The following is a 21377-nucleotide window of genomic DNA, read 5'->3' on the forward strand; positions in this document are numbered from 1 at the left end:
CGTTGCAGAGAGGAGGGCTGGGGGCCACCGCACCTCCAGCCTGGCACAGCTGCCAGCACGTGGTCCTGCGCAGGGCTCCAGCGCCAGGGGCCAGGGCTGGAGTCGGGTCGAGGCAGGAATGTGTGCCCTACTCCCTTCTTTCTCCTTCCCCGAGAATCACCGAAACTCTTCAGTTTGGAATAGAATAAGGAAACCTCCTCACGGGGAAAGTTTTGTGGGCTCGACCCTATTAATTTTATATTTAGAATTCCATCCATTCATTACTTTACCATATTTCACAGTTATTTAAGTGTACGAGGTTCTTTCACAAACACCACATCAGTAATCCTGTATTATCCCCATTTTACTGGTGAAGAAACCGAGGCTGAGATCAGCTGAATGAATGATCATCACACTGCTAGAAACTTGAGGCAACCGGTTTCTGACTTCAAGTCCTGTGTTCCTGTAAACCCTGTTCAGTGAACTAGACCTAAATGAAGGTGGGAGGGAGGGGAGAGATGGGGGAAGGGAGGAGAGAGGGGGGAGATTAGAAAGGGAAAGGGGGAGGGAGGGAAGGAGGGGAGAAGAGAAGTACAGAAGAAGGAAAGGGAAAAAGCAAAGGAAAGAAAAAAGTCATTTGAGAAAGAGAGCAGCGTTCACACAATACGCACCGCAAGAGTAAGACTCAAGTCTGTGGGCAGGCAGGCCCACTGTGCCCCCGAATCGTCACACGCGGACCCGCCGCTCTACTCTCCATGTCTGCGGGAACCCCCATCCCATCCCGCTGCGGGTCCAAGCACCCGCAGGACTGGGCACCGCAGCCCCACAAGTTTCGACCCTTCTTGGCACGGTTGCTCTCGAATTCACCGCGCAGAGTCTCCATTGATGAGCCTCTGCCGGCAACTGGCCGCGGTCCAGGGCCCAGCGCTGGCCAGGCAGGTGTTGGGGGTGCCTCGGAGGACGCCAGCACTGACCCTCTCGCTCAGGCCTCCGAGCCCCGGGCTTTGGGGACACTTGAGGTCTATGCGGAGCTCGGCGGACTGAAGGTCGCAGTGACCCAGCATCCCTGAGCGCCGCCCGCGGCAGGGCGCGCTTGCATGAAGTTGCCCAGGTGAATCAATGCAAGTGAGTGAAGAAATAAAGGAATGGAGCGAGAGAGCGCGCCCGGTTCCCTTGTGCACACAGCTCACATGCTCGGGGCGAAGCCCGTGCTGGCGATGTGGAGTTTAACACCCAGGTCCTGCACAGCCCAGGCTCGCGCGCGCTCTCCGGACGAAATGCAAGACATTATTATTGGAGACAACAATCACAACACGTATTCTCTTTGTCCCCGCCCCCGCTGTTTTCTCCATCTTTGCGGTCGGACTCTGGAATCCAACTGGACCGCTCTGCGCTCCCCGGCGCCCGCGCAGCTTCCTAACCTGGCGCCTGGGGGCGGCCCCACCGCGCGCACGCTCTGTTCCGGAACCGCGCACGGAGGGCGCCGGGGGCTGCGAGCCGGCAAGGGGGCGCTGTCCCCAGAGGCCTCTGACCCTGCGGAGCATCGTCCCGCCCTGGAGCGACGGTGAGGTTAGAAAGGGCAGCAGTCGGTTCCTTCCAGGGGCCCTGGGCTGCCGCGCAAGTACCCCTGCGGGGATCCCTTCTCTCCCCCAGCAACGAGCTGCACCCCCGGCCGGGCGCGGCCCTAGTTCCCCGCGGTTCCCGGAGCATTCTGGTCTGGGGATTTTTCTTAAGGAATGTTTGGCAGAGGGGTTCAACACGGGAAACGGCCTAGGCTTGCCAAAGTAGGGAAGTCAGCCTAGACCGCGGACACATTCTCTCCGCAAATCACCCCCTTCCCGCCGGATCCCCGGTGCCAGCCAGCCCCGCCCGCTCCACCTCGGGTTCCAAGATGCTTTCCCGGCTCCCGACACCCGCTTTCCAGCCAGCGCTGCTTCGCGCCCCGCGCCCCTCGCTGGTCACCCTCGGCCCGCGAGAGCGGCGGGTGGAGGGCCCAGGCCTAGGGTGCTGCTACTAGGTCCTGGCTGTAAGGGAGAGGGAAACTACTCAGTCTATTCTCTGTGAAGTCCGGGGCTCTAGAGGTTGAAAGTGGGACTTAAAAACGGAGAAGTTGCACTTCTCCACCCACTTGCCCGGTCTTAGCCGTGGGGCCCGGTCCGGTAGGGCATGTTCCACACGAGGCACCTGTGAACTCAGTCACTGAACGGGGGACCCTGAAATCCAGGGTTAGAAGTTACGGGATGCACGTGAACAGTTATATTAACATCAACCATCTTGTATGTGTGGAGTTTGAGCTTCCACACACAGCCCTGTGAGGTCAGTCTTACCATCCTCCTCCTTTTAGGATTGGGAGAGGAGGCCTGGGTCACGCATGGAGTAACCCACCACTGAAGACAGGTCCTGACTGCAGACCCCACGGTCCTCTCCCAGTGCCACCTCCTTTCAGGGTCGCCTCTGCGGATCCCTGCACGGGGTGGGGGTGGGGGGCACTCAGTAAATATTTGTGGATGGGATTCCGGGATCTCGCCAAGCCTTATGACTGCCCTGTTTTATACAGTAGGATGTGTCTAAGCCGTATCTTCGCACTCATTTATTCATTCACTTATTCTACATTTCCTGAGCGCCTCCTGTGTGCCCGCACTGAAGTGAGAGCCAGGGGAAGAGCCCTACTCACACGAAGCAGCGGGACGCGGAGCTGTCCTCTGAGCAGGGGGTTCGCGTCCGCGAGGGATGGCCCTGAGCTCCCAGCCCGCAGCCCTTCGAGTTGAGCGCAGGCCCAGAACCCGCAGCCCCGTCTACCCTGGGATGTCAGGAGGAGGGGAACTCGGGAGCTCCCGGGTCGTGCCAAAGCCTAGGGGGCGCGGGAGGGGAGGGCCGGGCTGACTCTGCTCGGAGGGGAAGAGAGAAAATACGAGAAGGGAATTCCGCGAGAGAAGGGCTAGAGGCGAGGGAGCGGGAGACCGGGACACCGGAGACCGGGGTGGGATGGGGGTAGAGGTGTGAGAAGAGAGAAATCAGACCAGACGGCAGGGCGAATAAGGGAGAACTGAGGACGCAGACGTGCTCTCCGAGAGCCAGGGAGCCGCGGGGCGTCGAGGGGGCCCTCGGGTGGGCACCGCGGCGAGCCCGACGCGGGATCCAGCCCTTGCCAGCCTCTCTGGCCGCCCACATTGGCTGGGGGCGAGGTTGTCGCCCCTTAGGTCATTTTAGAAAAGCAGTAGGTGTGTTCTATCACAGGCTGGGATTCACGGTCAAAGTCACTCGTGCCCGGCCACCCCCAGCGAAACCTGTTTGGCTTCTATTCTCCGTAGGATTCCACACGCGGGAGGAGCTGGCGGAGCCTGGCCCGGGGAGGCCGCGGCCAGTCGGGACAGGGGGCTGGAGTCCGGCTCCCGCTCCCGGGCCCGGTGACCGCGGGCGGCGCCCGCCTCCCGGACAGAGGCACCTGAGAGGGGAGCGGGCGGGCCGAGGGGCGGTCCCGGGGCGGCGGGGCGCGGGTCCCCGGGAGGGACCTGGGAGGCGGAGGGGCGGGCCGGGGGCGGGCGCGGGGGGAGGCGGCCCTCCCTCCCGCCTCCCCTCCCGGCAGGTCGGAGCCGGGACGCGGCGGCCCGGGACGCAGGGAGGGGGCCCGCGTCGAGAAGGAGGGAGGGGCCGCGCCGCCTTCGAGAGTCATTGGAGGACGCGGCCGCCCGAAGCTGATAAATAAGGGGCCGGGCGGCGGCTGCCGGCCAAGCTGGACGCCCCGAGCGGTGCGAGGGCCAGGTCAGCGCCGGCCCGTCGACGCGAAGCGAGGCGACCCCCGCGCGGCCATGGCCTCGCTGCTGGGAGCTTACCCGTGGCCCGAGGGGCTCGAGTGCCCGGCCCTGGAAGCCGAGCTGTCGGACGGGCTGTCGCCGCCGGCCGCCCCCCGCCCGCCGGGGGACAAGGGCTCGGAGAGCCGTATCCGGCGGCCCATGAACGCCTTCATGGTGTGGGCCAAGGACGAGAGGAAACGTCTGGCGGTGCAGAACCCGGACCTGCACAACGCGGAGCTCAGCAAGATGCTGGGTGAGTGAGCGCGCGGGGCGCGGCCCGAGGTCGGCGGGCGGGGGGCTGGCGGCTGGGGGCCGGGCGGGGTGGGCCAGACCCGGCGTGGGGCGCGCGCCGTGCCCGCGAGGTTGGGCATCGGGGCGAGCGTGGGTGTGCGCTCGGGGACGGGGATTCCGAGCAGGGATGCCCGGACAAGGCCCAAAGTGAACCCGCGCGGCCCTCCGGGGTGGCCGGAGAGGCGCACTCGCGGGGACGGGAGCCGAGTTGGGGCCCCGCGCGCACAGACGGGCCGGGTCGGAGAGGCCGCGGCCGGGTGCACCGGGCGTTCGCTAGGCGTTCCGGAGCGGGAAAAAACCCTCATTCCCTGCACTCCACCGCGGGCACAATCGCAGAGGGTGGTCGTAACTCTCCTTAACGAATATTCGTGAAGAGAGACCTTGCGGGAACGCATTCCTGCTTTACCTTAATTATTAAACCGACAGCAAAGGGGACTTGATTCGAGCCTCTGTTTCTCAGTCTCAGGAGTGTAGAAAATTTGATTCGGAGGCTTAGCGCGGCCAGTGCGGGTCTGTCCTGGAGCCCGGCCGCTTCTCGCGGGCTGCTGTGCGGTCCCAGCCCCGGCGGCGGGACTGGGGCCAGGGACAAGCCAGGCCCGGGAGCCTAGAGAGAAGATGTTCCCGGGGGTTTCTTCTCTCTCCCTTGTCAGGAGCTGAGCATGTATCACCTCCGCCCAACTCCTAACCTCTTTGCCCTTCAACGTGGTTTTTATTCATTTCGACGGATGGGAACTTTTCAAAGCACTTTGTGTGCCCAGCGGGCGCCAGGCCCTGTGAGAAGGGACAGTGTGTGGTCACCCGAGGCTGGCCCTGCCCTCTGCAACCCCACCCGGCCCAGACTGCAGCCTTTTTCCTTTTTCCGTTGGAGCTCGGGGCACCTTCCCCAGATCCGTGGAGTGAGGGCTGACACCCACCTTTGTGCGGGCTAAAGCCACAGGCCCTCCGGCGGAAAGGGTCCCCCTGCAGTTAGGCGCCCTTTCAAAGCAGCTGATGGAGTGCTGGTCTCAAAGAGCCTCCTACCCCCCCCGGCCCAGCCCCCTGGCTAGCTGTGCCCAGGATGAATTAGTGGGCCAGTGTCTTAGTGAGCCCCTTCCCCCATAAAAAATATTTTAAGTCATACTTTATACTGTGTTGGCATAAAGAAACATATATTAATATATACAATAGTAAAACATTTCTTCAAGCAAAAAGTTTACATTTTTCTTCAGATTTCCAAAGAAATGAAAACACCTTTTTTGTTTGTGGGCCCCTAAAGGTTTTTTTTTTTTTTTTTTTTTGGAGTGCCCAGGTGCCATGCCTTTTGCCCAAGCACAGCTCTTGTGACCAGGATAGAGCAGGCCCAGGCCAGGGATGGGAGAACTCAAGCTGGGGAGCCTTGCAGGATTAGGGCTGCCTGCTCTCAGGGAGAGGACAGGCAAAGGGACTTGGGTGACAAACGCTTCCTGTGAGCTGATCCTTGTTGGCAGTTGGCACTTAGGCTTCCAGAGGTTACAGTGCATTTTGCAGGAAAGACACGGATTCCTTCCTGCTTAACCACACGCCCCTGGCACCAGGCAAAGGAAACCAACATGGTGTTGCTTTGAAAAATGTGGAGTTTCTACACCTGCTAGTAGGGGGGCAGCAGGATGATCTATTTCCACCCCAAGCCCATGATCTCGCCCAGCCCTTTCCTTTCTGACTTAGGAAAGGGAAGGGGCTGAATGTGAGAGCCCAGACTTTTTTGACTATTAGCTCTGCAATCTTTAACATTAAAAACTTCACCCAGGAGCGCTGGTATTTTTTATGTTATGGGTGAGAAAGCAGGTAAAGACAGTTACACATTTAGTGGTTTTAAAAATGAACCCATATTTTATGAATACTACACTATCCAGGTGCACCTAGAAACTAGAGTCACATTTTGTATTCAGTCCATAGTCAGGGTGTGGGTGTATCTGGGTCTTAGGCCTCTTGCCACGACTGTGGCCTCAGCCACACTCTGGAAACTAATCGCCAACCCCAAATCTGGAGTTCCTGACACTTTTCAAGTTGCCTTTTTAAGTGAGAGCTAATTGTATTAATTGACAAGTGTGTCGGAATAGTTGGCACACATGGCCGGCCAGTACACAGCTCTGGACTCGGCCCTGTGCAGAGTGCTCTGGGTGGGAAGTGTGGCCCCTTTCCTTCCAGGGCTTGGAGGCAGGAACTGCCCTCTGGGCTAGTTTGTCTCAGACTTCAGAATACAGTAGAGTCAGGGGAGAACTTGTCTAGTTATAGAATCCCAAGCCCACCCTAGGAGGTAACAATCTAAGGGGTCCAGAAGCAGCCTTTAGAAAATCTGCAGCAGGAGGGATGGTGCAATGTACTTTGAGAGAGAAAGAGATACTAAAGTGATTCACAAAACAACACGTAAGTGAATAAGGATGAATAGAAAATACATGTAAAACCAGCATTTTCGCACCAGTGGGATACACGTGTGCGATGCTTCTTCAGGAGAGAGTTTTGAGTTGCGTAACATCGCAATATATTTTTTATAGTGAGGAAAACAGAGACCAGGGGAAGGTAAGGGATTTGCTTCTGTACAGGGAGTCAGTGGCTGAGCAGGTGCCCCCTGCCGTGGTCAGAGGGTCCTAAGTAGACAACCGGAAGCCATAGCTTGTGTGCGTGTGCGTGCGTGTTGCATGCAGTAGGGTCCTATTTGACCTTCGGATGTAAGGGATAATCCTCTGATGCCCTAAGTGAGATCCTGTAATTTATGTCCATCTGTAAAACTATTGACTGAGCCTGAGTTCCCTGACAAGAAGGCCTGTGAGATTTATGCCACAAATAAATATTATAGTCTCACTTCCTGATGGGGCAGCGATAATCGAGGAAGACAGAGTTTTCACTAAAATGCACAAATGATTAGCACTGACCCTCAAAGGGTAAAGGCAGCCCAAATCAATGTTGTAGTCGTGACATGTTTTTGTCCTGTCGGTGACGTTGGGTCAGGTGGGCGTTTCACCGCGAATCCCGCACTGTTGATACGTTCGCGTTATCTGGTGGCTTTGACAGGAGAGGTGCCAGTGACTGTGCCTAGTTGGTACGAGCGCCTCGGGGCGTGCAAGCGGGAGACGTTGGTTTGGCCTCACTGTGCGCGCGGGACGTGGGCTGGGAGGAGGATGCGAGGAGTGCGGTGCGTCCTGTGCGGAGGGGGGACCGCGGGGGGGGCGGGGGACCGAGGCGGCCGGCGCGTGCATGTGCGATGCTCCGAGGCTGAGCCGGAGACAGGTGCACGGGCCGCCCCGAGCCGCGCAGAGGCTGAACGCGGCCTTCTCTGACTTGTGTGAGCAGGAAAGTCGTGGAAGGCGCTGACGCTGTCCCAGAAGAGGCCCTACGTGGACGAGGCCGAGCGGCTGCGCCTGCAGCACATGCAGGACTATCCCAACTACAAGTACCGGCCGCGCAGGAAGAAGCAGGCCAAGCGCCTGTGCAAGCGCGTGGACCCCGGCTTCCTGCTCAGCTCGCTCTCCCGCGACCAGAACGCCCTGCCCGAGAAGCGGGGCGGCGGCCGGGGGGCGCCGGGGGAGAAGGAGGACAGGGGTGAGTACTCCCCGGGCTCCGCGCTGCCCGGCCTGCGGGGCTGCTTCCACGAGGGTCCGGCCGGCGGCGGCGGCGGCGGCGGCGGCACCCCGGGCAGCGTGGACGCCTATCCCTACGGGCTGCCCACCCCGCCGGAGATGTCGCCCCTGGACGTGCTGGAGCCGGAGCAGAGCTTCTTCTCCTCCCCCTGCCAGGAGGAGCATGCGCACTCCCGCCGCATCCCCCACCTGCCCGGGCCCCCCTACTCTCCGGAGTACGCCCCCAGCCCTCTCCACTGCGGCCATCCCCTGGGCTCCCTGGCCCTCGGCCAGTCCTCGGGCGTCTCTATGATGCCCACCGTGCCCGGCTGCCCCCCGTCTCCTGCCTATTACTCCCCAGCCGCCTACCCTCCTGTCCACTCCAACCTCCACGCCCACCTGGGCCAGCTCTCCCCGCCTCCCGAGCACCCCGGCTTCGACGCCCTGGATCAGCTGAGCCAGGTGGAACTCCTGGGGGACATGGATCGCAATGAGTTCGACCAGTACTTGAACACTCCTGGCCACCCAGACTCTGCCGCCGGGGCCGGGGCCCTCAGCGGGCAGGGCCCGGTCTCGCAGGTGCCGCCGACGGGCCCCACGGAGACCAGCCTCATCTCCGTGCTGGCTGATGCCACGGCCACGTATTACAACAGCTACAGCGTGTCATAGAGCCCGGGGCAGCCCGGCCGGCCCGGCCTGGTCGCAGCCTCTCCTTCCCGCGCGGAGCGGAGCTGATGCGCAGCGCCCCGGGGTGGGCGGGTCTGCGCTGCCGACCGGCTCTGCGGATCCAGGGCCCCTCCGCCCGCCCCCTTCCCCGCCCGCCCCGCCCCGCCCCGCCCCCTGCAGCCTGCGTTTTGAGTATATTCCTTCAAATGAGTTTTCATTGGCCACACCCTGGGAATCAGGCCCGGTCGTGGCTGAAAGACGCTGTTTCCCGGGAGAATTTTCACTGACCTCTCCTCCCAGTCCCGGAAACAAATTCGGGAAAAGCCCAGAAGCATTCGCATCTCTCCTGCTTCTGACACAGCCGCAGGGGTACAGCCGTCCTGACCTTTGGTCGTCCAGGTGAGGAGAGCCCTGGGCTAAGATTCAGGGGACCCGGGATCCAATCCCAATTCTGCCTCAGGGGGCTGGTGAAACCCGACTCCCCTCCCCTCCCCTTCCAGCCCATCCCCCCCATCTGTAGAGTGAGGGACGGACTCCGAATCTCAGGTCCCCTCTGCTCCAGGGTTTTCTGATTTAGGATTCTCTCGAGGCTAACACAGGAAGATGAAGTTGGCCTCAGTGAGCTCATTCACGTGCAACCTGGTGACGATTCCATGTACAGCCCAAGGACACCAGGCTGCTGCACTTGGTCACAGTCTTCCAATATGATCATAGTCTTCCAAAAGGACGCTTTGAGAAAGAACACTCACCTTGATTTGGGAAATTAACCCCTGGGGTTAACTGCATCACTGAAAATGAGATTGAATTCAAGATTTAAAAAAAAAAAAAAAAAAATATTTTTTTAGACAAGTTCTTTTTATATTACACACACATTTCAAGAGAATATACACAGCCTGAATATATACAGTGTGTGTGAGACACACACAGCACACACATCTCCACGCACAGCCTGAATCAGACACTCTTTGCTGTCCTTGGCAGCTTCTCGTCAACCCTCTGTTCCTAACAACCCAAAGAGCAGGGAACTGGAAAAGAATTTCAGCACAGTACCATCACTTTCTTCCAATCTGAATGTGTTGATTTCTTGAGCAAAATTTCATCACTCTCTCCCTTCTGCAGATGCAAAAGGATCTTCCTTCCTGCTGTCTCCATCTCCCTTTCCCGGAATTTCTTTTTTCTCTTCTTTTCTGCTCATTCTCCACCCCTGAATTGGCCACTAGTTCAAAGATCCCTTGACTTAAAATTGCAGGCATGATTCCTATGGCAGAAATGGGAATTTGTTCTCCTCACCAGCCAGCTGGTTCTTTGGGTAACATCTTCAGCCCACACATCAAAGGAGCTTCCCTTTATTATACTTACTTCCCAAAGAACAGAAATGCACTGTGATTCAGAAAATATTTCTGAGCCCTGACCCCATCCCCAAAGCATTTCCATCCTTCCCCCAAGCCTCCTTTGAAGGAACATACCTATCAGTGTGCTAAAAGACAGTTGTTTGTCTTTTGATTTCAGCATATTATTGCCTGTATGAAATATGTAAGTGTTTTATATATTCTCCTATTAGTTTCACCTTATATTTCATATTGTTGAAAGATCCTTTTTTTTTTCCTTCCAAGGAGTCCTCTTGTAAAATCTCTTATGTGATTAATCTTTATGCTATTACTGTATATGACATTTGGTAATAAATAGTAAATCATGGACAATATGATTGGTGCAGTCCAGAATGTATGTTAATAATCTTATAAAACATTATCACAGACATTAAGCTAAACTGTTCCATTTTCTGTAAGAACTACACATGCTTTGGAATGGTTGTAGATATTGATTTGTCTAAAATATTTAATTTAAATAAACGTTTTTGTACCGTGACCATTCTATCATTTGAAATACAGTTTTGCAAAAAGAAAAAGTTTTCGAGGGAGGCGTAGGTATTATGCCCAGTGCGCCTTCCAGCATTGGTCAAAATGTTTTCTCCCTCAACTTTTTTATTTTAAAAAGTTATCTTGTAGGAGTGGTTGGTTTTATTTTATGAGTTATGGTAAAGAGATAAAGCCTAATTTTACACCTTAGAAACACTGTTGTTGGCATTGATATTGAAAGAAAAGATGGGTTCATAGCCTACTTGCGAAACAGTTTTCTCCTCGGGAGGGATGACTTCACACTTGTAAAGTGGAATGAGGTGGCCGTCAGGCTGTCTCAGGATGGGAAGTAATGTCCAGTTATTTGCTTCCTTAAGGCTACCACATTTCCCCCTTCTTTTTGAAATCATCTTTTGAAGAATATTTAGATTGCCCTCTTTACTATGCACTTATAGATGTGGTATTACAAGAATCGTGTGCTCTCAAAGCTCCGTGGAGTGTTGTGGAGAAGACAGGGGAGCACAAGTTTGGGTAATTTAATTAAAGGATATAGCATCTTGTGAGGTTTAGGATGAAAATCCCAGCCAAAAAGTGCCCGGAAAAAACCTGATGATCCCTCAGTCCCCAGGCAGGTCACCACGTCTGGTTCTTCTCTGCAGGGAAGCCGTTGTAACTTGTTTATGTCAGTAGTAGCCTTGTGTTCTTCCAGGGCCTCTGGGCCAAGGAGTAGGTCTTGGGAGGGTCCGCACAGGCAGACGTTCATCCTGCAAATTTGATCGTAATCTCTCGTCATTACTTTAATAGCACTTTATAGATGTAGGGAGTTTTACAGCAAGTTTTATGGTCTGTTTCTCATCCCCAGCCCCAGGTGGGGCCCGTCATCACTCCACCCCATCGCACAGTCAGGAACACTGAGGCCCAGGGTGGGAGGTAACACCCTGGAGTCACCCTACTGGCGGAGGCTGAGGTTTCAGCACTTCGTCAGAAGCATCTGCTGGCGGTGGAACAGTCTCCCAGCTCCTTTTATAGAGATTCACCAGGCATGGGATTACATACGGCCCATTCGTACCTCTTACAGCCCAGGGAACGAGGATGGACAAAGAGGAAACGGCAGGGCCGGTGTTAGATGACCCCCGAATTCCTTGCTGCTCAGGCCCACCAGCATGGCCGCTGACAATGGCCGTCTGCGGGGTCATCAGCTGGCGGGAGGGCTTGTCATGCGGCGTCTGCTGGCCTTGTCTGTGTGTCAGCGTCCGGCCCTGGACGCTGCCAGATGAGCGTGTTTCATTCCAGGCCACACTGTGCGGGGTGGGGGCGTTGTCCCTGCCTCTGGGAGGGCAGGAAACTGGCAGGCGGCAGGGTGCTCTCTCACTTTTGCTCAGCTATGAGTGAAACAGTCATGCCCGGAAGCCCGGGGTATTTCAGAGTTTTAGCTGCCCATCCCGGGGACCCAACTCCCAGCCCCCTCCACCACCCCCCCCGCCCCCGGTGACAAAAGCACTTTTGGCTTTGGCTGATGGGAATTGATGGGTGTGCACAGTTATGAGTTGTTTTCCTAAAACATAGATGTTACCACGTCACGCTTTTCCTTAAGACCCTTCAGTGCCTGTGCGTCGCCCATGGCACACAGGGTGAGTGCAGTGGTGGGTCCACAGGGAGCCAGCGAGGTTCCTGGGTGCTGGGAGGGTGCTGTGTTCACATGGCCAGCCCCCCGTCCCTCCCCCACAGTGTACCTACTGCACGGAAGGCCTATTGTTCTCTGAAAATGCTCTCTTTTCCCATGCTTCCATGCTTTTCCCAGAGCTACTCCCCGACCAGGGAGACCCTCACTCCCATCACCTGTCTGATGACATCCCACCCACATTCCAGATCCAGATCAGACGTCCCTACCTGTGCAGGCAGAGGGGCGGGTCACTCTCCTCCCTGAGCTCCCGCAGGACTTGAGCAGACCTGGCACTTAGAGCTGGCGTTGGTGTCATCCACCCATGCGCATCTTCCCCAGCAGGGCAGGCATGTAGTAGCTGCTCAACAAATAAGTGAATGAATAAATGAATAAGGTAAACATCTGAGAGGTCCTGTAGGTGTTCCAGTTAGTCCTGGTGCTAAAGACCTGAAACCTTCTGGGTTCCTAATCTTCTCACTCATCTCTCTGGGAACTCAGACACTGGAGCCCTTGTGTGTGCAGTTCTCAGGGCTCTGAGACTGGAGGTGATGCAGCCATGGCTATTCACCCTCCCCTGCTACAATGTAGCCTGGAGTAAACAGGTTAGGAGGTGGGCATAGGAGACCAGAGCATCTCCTCTCCCGTCCCATCCTAGGGCAGCAGAATAGAGCTGAGGGCGGATGATTTGCAGCGTTTGTAACTGCCTACCTTTCCTTTAGAAAAAGCTGTGCTGTTGATTTCATCCCAAGTGAAAGGAATTTGGAAGGAAGGAAGGAAGGAAGAAAAGAGGACAGGAAGGGAGAGAAGGAAAGAGACATTATCTATCTATCTATCTATCATCTATCCATCCATCCATCTATCCATCCATCCATTCACCCATCCACCCACTTCACCTACCCATCTCTCTATCATCTTTCCGTCCATCCACCCACCCACTTATCCATCTATCTGTCACTTATCTATCTATATCATCTATTGATATTTTAATTCTCAAAAGAGACACAGTCTTTGTAGAAAGTTTAGGAAAAAAAAAATAATAGAGAAAAAAATAAATCATCTATTGTCAACAACCTAGAGAGACATTACTGGTAATTTTTTTACACATATCCACCAAGTCTTTTTTGTTTGTCTGTCTATAGCTCTACATATACACATGTCTTTGATAATAGACATTTTTATTCATTAATATTAAATAAACATTTTTCTATGTTCTTAAACTTTTTCTGCAAAAGGTGTTTTCTTTGCGGTTGAAAAATCAATAAGAAAAAATTTCAGAAAAAGAGAAAAATTACCCACTCCATGACCTTGACATAACTATTTTCTTTTTTTAAAATTAAAAAGAATTTTTTTTTTGGCTGTGCTGTGTGGCTTGCAGGATCTTAGTTCCCCAACAAGGGATCAAACCCATGTCCTTGGCAGTTAAATGGCGGAGTCCTAACCACTGGACCACCAGGTAATTCCCAACATAACTATTTACAACATACTCATTTTTGTATACTGAACTCCCCAGTCCTGTATTCATGTGTTCAAGACACAGATACCATTGGTTTTTGGCTTTATCCTTTCATCATCCTATTATAGAAGTTTTGCCACATTGATATCTGTCTTTATATTTATCATTTTTGATGAAAGCACAGTACTTCAGTGCATGAATGTGGTTTAATTTACTTGGCCATCCCCTTGCTATTAGATAACTAAGTTGTTGCATTTTCATTTTTGCCATTATAAATAGCACTGCAGTGAACATTTACTTGTTTCTGTCCTTGGCTAGATTCCCAGTGGGGTATCACAGGTCTAAGCTATGAACAAGTTTACAGTTTTTGATCAGACTGCTTGTTTGTTGGCCCTCCCAGCACATCTCAGCTGGCTGTCGAGGCACAAGATGACTCCATGCAATTTCCAGAATGAATTCATTCCTACCAGGAAGAAGGAAAACTCCTGAAGACTGTTTATAACTAACTCCAATCTGACTATGCTCAGTGGGCTTCCCCTGTCATGGTGGCTTGTCTTCCTGAGGACCAGTTATGGGCTTGCTGCTGGCTTCATTGGCACATTGGAGGTGTTCCTGTCCTCAAGTGCCATGGTAGATGGCACACCCTTCCATCTACATCAGCTTACTATATGGGGGAAAGGCTTCCTCTGTCAGTCAGCACGGGAACTGGGTTGGTCCCCAGAGTCCCCTGGAGCGCAGAGCAGCTGTCTGCATTCACAGGGCGCTCGGAGCTCCAGGTAGTGGGAGAGCATCTGGAAAGAGCCGGAACTCAGGGCAGGGGTGTGACCTCACCCCATCACTGGACTTTGATTGGACTGGGGGTAAATCTCTGGACCTGTTCTCTCATCCAGGACAGGTAGTTTGTGAATTTGTGGGCACTTGAGAAATTGTAAGGCTTTATACACATGTACAGAATAGCTATTGTCTATTTCAGATCTCTTTAAACAATTTAGATTTCTTTTAGGCCTGGAGGCTGGTACTAGTTTAAAAAACCCAGAGTCACGTGTTCAGCAGTTTCCACGCTGAGACTGATTGTGCAGGAGAAATAAGGGAACGGACCTCATGAGAGGGGCTTGTAGAGGATCCATCCGTTTCCTTGTTTGGCACTGAGCTGGGGTTGACAGAGACCGTTTGGGTCATTGAGTCCACTCCCCTGTCTCTATTGAGGACTGCGTCTTAGCCATTCTCAGCAGACGGGTTTCTATTTGATTGGAGTCCTCTAGAGAAATGAGTTTTCTCTCTGTAAGTTCGTCTAACGAGTTCCATCATCAAAAAGTTCTTTCTTGTACCTCACCTAAATCCCTCCTGCTCAGTCTAAATCCACATCTGCTTGATGTCATATGAGGAGATTTACGGGATTTGTCCCCAGGTGGTCCTCCCCCTGAAGGCTGGTGGTCACACTCCTTTCCTCCTTGTTATGGGACCATGTTGAGGCCCCGGTGTGGGTTGAGTTTTCTTCCAGATCAGGGCTGTTTTCCCCTGAGCCGGAGGCTGAAGGTTGTAGGGAAGTGGGAGGGGGAGGGATGAGGAAGGTTCCATTATACAAACCGTGATTGAGGAAAGCGGGGGATCACCCGGGACTGGGAGAGGGGTCTCTGTGGGCACTTCTGGAATGTTCTGCCTGTAGGCATGGGGTGTAGACATCTCTCAGAGGGCCACACCTGGGCCAAAAGGCAGGTCCCCTAGCTCTGCTGACTGTTCTTTCACTGGTCACTCACCTTCCTTCCATCTGAGGGGCGAGGAGGAGGCACAGGTCTGGGACAAGTGGGGGGACCTTAAAACAAGAAAAATATTCCACTGGATTCTGGAAAATATCAGTGGATTCTGACGACTGAAATGTCTTTGCAGCCTCCAGGGGCCTCAGGGAGCTGGCTATTGTACCTTAGAGGTTCTGATGACAGGACCTGAGAGGTGTGGTCGACTTCCACGGGTGGGGTCCTGCCGCCAGGGCAGGGGCCCAAAGGCTTCCACGTGCTCCACTTGTGTCTCTGCATGCCGGTTTGTCCTTCTCATGTCAGAGAATCCAAGAGAGCTTTGTAGCTCCTCCACTCCGATTCCGACAAGTGTCAAAACTTTCTTTTTCTTTATTCCCTTCCCTGAAAAATAGGAGCACCAGCTCCCACGTCTCAGGGTGCTGTGAAGGTCCAGGAAAGTGCGTAACATCCTTTAAAATCTGCAAGACAGCGTATAATAAGATAAAGCGATTTGTTCCGATGAGGACCATCAATCGATCGAGGTGTCCTCATGTAAACAGAGCAGTTACATTTTTACTGGAAAGAATTCTCCTCCCAGCTCTGTGACCTTGAAAAAAAATCACGGAGGTCAGAGCTGGAAGGAATTGTTATCGTGTTGTCAATCCCCAGATTTGATGAAAAAGGAACTGGAGGCCTAGAGAGGTCAGGGGATTCGCCTGAGAGGGAGCAGCTCAGAGCAGAAGCTGGTGAAGGGCCTTGAGTGCAGAGCTGCAGGGGGGAGGGGCCGCGTGAGACCCCCTCCCCTCGGGCCCGGAGGGTCAGTCACCCTCAGCAGCGCTGGCCAAGGAGGGCGGCTGAGACGGGGCTGAGGGACATCCCCACCACCACCCCGGGGGCTAGTGGCACGAGTGCAGGGACGCGGGTGATGGGAAGAAGGGTTCCTGGGAATGCAGATGGGAGGGGACGCAGGAGCCTGTGGGTGGGCATGCCTCCAGGAGACTTCCCTAGAAGTTTCTTCCTGGATTCTTGCAGCCTGGCTGGTCTGGGTGGTGCTGGCCCGGGAGAGGGAGGCTGGGGATGAGTGTCCCGGGGATGGAGAGCCCCGGTACGCTCTGGTGGGGGCAGGCCCATGGCCCTAGGGTCCCAGACACTTCTGGGAACAGGGGGTGGCCCAGAGGGAGCCGGACGTCTCTGGGAGCCAGTGCCCCTTGGTCGTGTTCCTGCCACACTCGTCTGCCCTCTCTGTGACCAGGCTGTCCAGAAGGGCAGCAGGTGGCCCGGGGGCAGCAGAGGGGCAGGGCGCCGGGCAGAGCTCCGAGGTGGCCGCCACGGCCCGCCATACGCGGCTTCCCCGGCCGCCGGGGACGGAGGGCGGCAGGAGGGGCCTGGAGAGGGTGGAGGCGCAGGCTGGCCGCGGAGCATTTTCCTGCCCATGGGAGCTGCTGTGACCAGGAGCAGGAGGATGTGGCCGGAGCCCAGTGTTTCCTGCCTGATAAGCCGGCCCCTCCCTGGGAGCCCTGGCCGGGCTACCTTCGGGCCCAGAGCCCTGGCCGGGAGGGGCTGGCTGAGGAGGAAAATCACTTCTCCAGATTAGCTCGCCCAGGCCGAGCGTTCCTGCCCCGCCCCGTTCTGCAGCCACAGGAAACGGGCCGGAGCCCAGCACGCCCAGAGGTCCCCACCTTCAGAGCACTCAGGCTCCAGGCCCAGGGACTCCGGCCTGCCTTGGGGCCTCAGCGGCCAAGCCCCCTGAGAGCGGAAGCCTTCCTGCTCCAAAGTCAACCACGTCCAAGGAGGACAGTGACTGCAAACCCTTTTATGTGTTTGTCAGATCTCACGCCTGGAGCTCGGGCCTGAAAGCTGGTCAGTTTCTTCGCGGTCAGTCCACGCACCAGCCCCCTCTCACCTGGCCACTGTCCGAGGGCAGAGGGCGGACAGCGGTGGGCTTGGGAAGTGAGACGCCAGGCTGGCCCAGAGGGAGGGGCAGGGGCTGGCCCAGGACCCAGCTGCTGCCCTGTTCTGCCCTGACGGGCTGTGTGGCCAGGGTGAGTCCCTGACCCTTTCTGAATTCAGGGCGGGGGAGCCACGGGGGAGCCACAGGGGGGCCACGGGGGAGCTGAGGGCCTCCCTCCCGGGAGTCGTGGTCGATGGAGGACTCGGGGAGCAGCTGGGGCGGTGGCCGCCCGCGGGGAAGCCAGGCTCGCCGAGCGCAGCCCGTCCGCACCGAGGGAGGGAGGGGGGGCCTGGAGGGACAGCACCCACTCATGAGCGCCACCAGGAGCTGCCCCTGCCCCTGCTCAGCTCTCCCCTCCCGTAGAGAACGTCCGTCCTCTCTGGTTTCCCCCCCACCATCCTGCCCCTGGGGCCGGGCTCCTCCCTGGGAGCCAGGATCCCCGGGGCCCCAGGCCGGGGGCAAGGATTATGCGTAGGAGCCCAAGGTCTGGGAGAGGGGCTTCTCAGAGAACTAAGTCCTGGAGAGGGCAGAGGGGCTGCTCAGACACACGGTCATCAACGGGGGCCCCAGCAGGACCGCCGGCCACCGCCATCCAGGCGCATCCCCACCCCGCATGATAGCCGGCTCTCCCACAGGCCCCCTGCCCCGGACACTCCGGCCCCAAACTGGGGATGCACCTCCTTACTCACGCCCAGACCTGCTTCCCAGGCCCCTGGTAAAGGCGCCCCCTCCACCCTCATCGGGAAGCCGGTTCTCAGTGAATAAAAGCGCCCAAAGGGAGCGTCTCAGGCCCAGCACGGGCGAACGTGTGCTCACCTTGGAGAAAACGTGTGCGTAGGTGTTGACAGATCCCAGAGTGGGCACACAGGACGTGCGGGCAGCACTCCATCCTTCACATTTGGGGGCGCCGTTATTTACAAAGCCCTTCTGCATTTGGTGTTTCGCGTGACCATTGCAGCCATCGGGATGTAGGCATGATTATGCCCTTTCACAGGTGGAGCTGATGCTCAGGTGGGGCAAAGAGGGGCTAAGGTCCCGTCGCTGGAAAGCAGAGATGGGGGTCCCGCCAATGGAGCAGGAGACAAACTTGCCCCCCACAGTTCCCAGGAGGATGGGCTGTCTCTCGGCTGCGCCTGGCGTGAGCAACCACCCACCACAGCTGAGCCTGAACAGCTGGTGGGCGACGGAGAGGAAGGTGGGGGGGATTCCCTGGGCAGCGAGACTGCTCGCAGCCTGGCTGATGACACAGGGCCGCCCGAGCTGCCTGGGCTGTGCCGTCCTCTGATCTGGGGTCGCCTGGTCATGGGAGGCCTGCAGATAGGAGAAGTGGGTGAAGGAAGGAAGACTGGGGTCTAGGCCTTTCCGTTTTATGCTCTGCAGGGCTGGCCCGGCCACTTGCCTGCTGTGTGACCTCGGGCAAGTCACTTTCCCTCTCTGGGCCTCTGTAAGTTAGGAGTCCAGACTTGAGAGTTTCTAGGGGCTAGAATACCCTGGCTCTCTGAGCCTCTGAAAAGGAGCAAGGAAAAGAGGAGAGTCCCCCTCCTCTCTGCTCCTGGCCTCAGCATGGGAGTGGTCTCTAGGGAGGTGGCAGTGGTGGGGGTCCCAGGGCGGGGTTCCCCTGAGCTGCACACATCTGTGCTGGGGGTGTGGCTCCCACACCCAGGCCCTGAGCACGTCCCTCCTCATCATCCCTTCTAGCTTCAGCTGCCCTGGGCTGTTGCCCAGCCTTGTCACCAGGCTGCGGCATAAGGCCCCCAGACATCTGGCCCGGCCCCATTTCCATGTGTCACCAGGCCCTGGCCCCGCCCCCTTGGAACTCTGCGTCACCTTGCCCACATCACCTGATCTCTCTACCTCTCCACACAGGCTGCTGGGCCGCACAGGGTGAGGCAAGAGGCCTCTGTTGTCTGAGCGCAGCCTGGCAGGTCCTCACGTAACCCTGACACCCAGGAGCACCCCTCCCGTCAGGCAGGACCAGGTGTGCAGACTGCAGCTGGTCTCCCAAGGGAGGCTGGGTCCTCTGTGGCCAAGGGGGACTCCCAGACTCCATCCTCCCCGCCCCACAGCGACTGTCCGCTCCCGGGCCACACCACGGTCACTTGGCTCTCGCCCTGAGCCTCTCCCCCTCCAGTCCAGCTGGAGGGCCCATGAGGTCTGCAAATGTCACTCTTTGGGGCCAGCTTCTGCCTGCCTGGTAACGCCAGCAAAGCGAAGCTCGAACCTCTCAGAGGGACATTCAGGCCCCAATCCAGCTGGCAGCCACCTGTCCCCTGACTCATTCCCCACAGCACACCCTGTGTTCTGGGGCACAGCAGATTTCCAAATAGGATTTGTTTCCTCATCCCCCAGTGCCTTTGCATAGGCTGTTCCCTCGGGCTGGAATGCCCTTCCCAGCATCTTCACTCTGTGGACTGCTACTCATGTCTCAAGACCCAGCTTGAATGTTCCCCCTCTCAGATAGCCTCCTCCACACATCCTCACCCATCGACCCACCTTCCCCCGGCCCTCAGCCCCAGCGGGTGTGTGAATATTGCCACAGCCCTCTCACACAGTACCGAGGGTGTGACGATGCAATCTCTGCCTTCGAGCCTCTATCCTCCTGCTAGTCTGGGAACGAATTTATCTGGGAAAGGCATCTTATTTATCTTTGATTCCATGGGGCCTGCTTCGTGCCAGGCACACGGTAGGTGCCCCGTCAGTATCTGCTAGATGACGGAATCTACTCAGGCCTCGAACACTGCCTGGCCCACCCTCTGCTCAGTGTTTGATCTTAGGCAAGTCGCTTCATTTCTGTGGGACTCAGTTTCTCTACCTGTAAATTGGTACTAGCGTATGTCAAGAGCTTTCAGATTACGGTAATAAATAGAAGCTCCGGAGATGATCAATGGTGAGGGATAAATTCCTAATGCAGTCACCTTTTGATGATTGCTGGAAAAATTTAATTCTCCACTGGCTGTCTGCCACCTTTTAGCCTGTGTCCATACCCCACCCTTGGCCATCTATCAGGAATGAAAACTATTTGTGATATTGTCCCCACCAGAGCAGATCAGGAAGAAAATTGGTGCTGAATGTGGGGAGCTGATTGATAACACATACACACACACACATATGTATTACATACATATATTACACATGTATATATTACACACACATATACACACGTATATATTACAAGTACAAATATATTACACCTACATATATATTACATACACATAATATTACACACATATATTGCACACACTCATATATACAGGAATACATATTACACACATATACACACACGTCATGACTTTCCAAGGCCTGATATAAAAGACTTTGGGATAGCTTCTTCTCTCGCCCCAAGGGGACAGATCTAGGGGGCTGACACTATTGATCAGTGTTAGGCTTTATCAAAGTAAGGAGCTGGCAGCTAATTCTATTGCAATAAGGATGCTAAGTTCTCTTTGGAAGTAAATTTAGCCCTTTGGTAAGTTATCTTTTCCAGGTCTAATTTAAAAACCTTTTATTATTTTTTGTTCTATTCCTTCTAGGCTTTTCTTTTTTTTCCCTAGGTTTTTGTGTGTGCTCACACACACGTTTTTAAACTGTATTTTAGAATATCGGGATTACATCATTTTGTAAACTCGCTTTTTTAAAAAGTGAACATTGTAACCTGAATACATTTCCGCAGCAGTGCACGCCTCTGAACGGGTGATGAACTCTGTTGTGGGCGCTTCTAGAAGCCACGTTTCTGTGCCCCGTGTTACCAGACCCCACGGATGTCCCGCAGTTTGCTGAGCAAGCCTGAGGTGCCCTAAATGAGGACCCCCCCCCTCCTCGACTGGAGAGCAGTTCACGGGCTCCTTACACTGAGGAGTGAGGTGTACAACCTCCACCTTTGGGGTGTCTTGGCTCTCAGCTGTGCCCGTTTTCAGAAGCCTCGTCACCCCAGGACTCTCTCCCGGGCATGTTCCCATCGCCCAAGGGTGTGTGGGGCTTTTTTGCCACGAAGATCAGGAGCCACATGTTTACTTTCTACATGTGGGTTCTACTTGCCACTGAACGTCAGTTCTCAAACGACATGTTCCCTGCTCCCCTGTGTCATCCAACCCCTCCCCACTGGACCAGCTGCCAGCTGGCTCTGGTGGGAAGGCCCCTGGGACCCAGGTGCAGGCCACCAGGATTCCCACTTGCAATGCCCGGCCGGGTGCCCGGGGCAGGGGGGAAGTGACTTGTCCGAGGCCGTGCCGTGACTCAGCAGCTTTGCCCAGCCTCCCCGACTGCTGGGAACCGGCCCGGGCCCGGGGCTGCCGCCCGGCCTCTAACATGCACCGTCCTGCTCAGGGTGGAAACCTCTCTTCCTGCGAGGGAGGGCAGAGACCCAGGGGTGCCCCAGTCCTGGGTCGCCTGCTCTGCCAGAAAAGGTCCAGCGGCTTT

The 21377-nt window shown here is 55.8% G+C and overlaps 1 protein-coding gene across 2 annotated transcripts; it reads left to right on the forward strand.

Moving 5' to 3' along the window:
• The first annotated feature begins 3611 nt into the window (after window positions 1-3611).
• SOX7 (SRY-box transcription factor 7) lies at window positions 3612-10069 on the forward strand. 2 transcript variants are annotated; one of them, XR_009503961.1, is made up of 3 exons: window positions 3612-4026; window positions 7374-8704; window positions 8868-10069. XR_009503961.1 is itself a non-coding variant. In XM_059926795.1 (2 exons), exons 1-2 carry the CDS (start codon window positions 3789-3791, stop codon window positions 8306-8308), a joined length of 1173 nt encoding a protein of 390 aa, XP_059782778.1. In that variant the 5' UTR covers window positions 3612-3788; the 3' UTR covers window positions 8309-10069. The 2 variants fall into 2 exon arrangements, 1 of the variants encoding a protein (XP_059782778.1); XM_059926795.1 differs by having other exon boundaries at window positions 7374-10069.
• The last annotated feature ends 11308 nt before the right edge of the window (window positions 10070-21377 follow it).

This window comes from Balaenoptera ricei, chromosome 6, assembly GCF_028023285.1.
Source record: "Balaenoptera ricei isolate mBalRic1 chromosome 6, mBalRic1.hap2, whole genome shotgun sequence".
In the NCBI taxonomy this organism is placed as follows: Eukaryota; Metazoa; Chordata; class Mammalia; order Artiodactyla; family Balaenopteridae; genus Balaenoptera; species Balaenoptera ricei.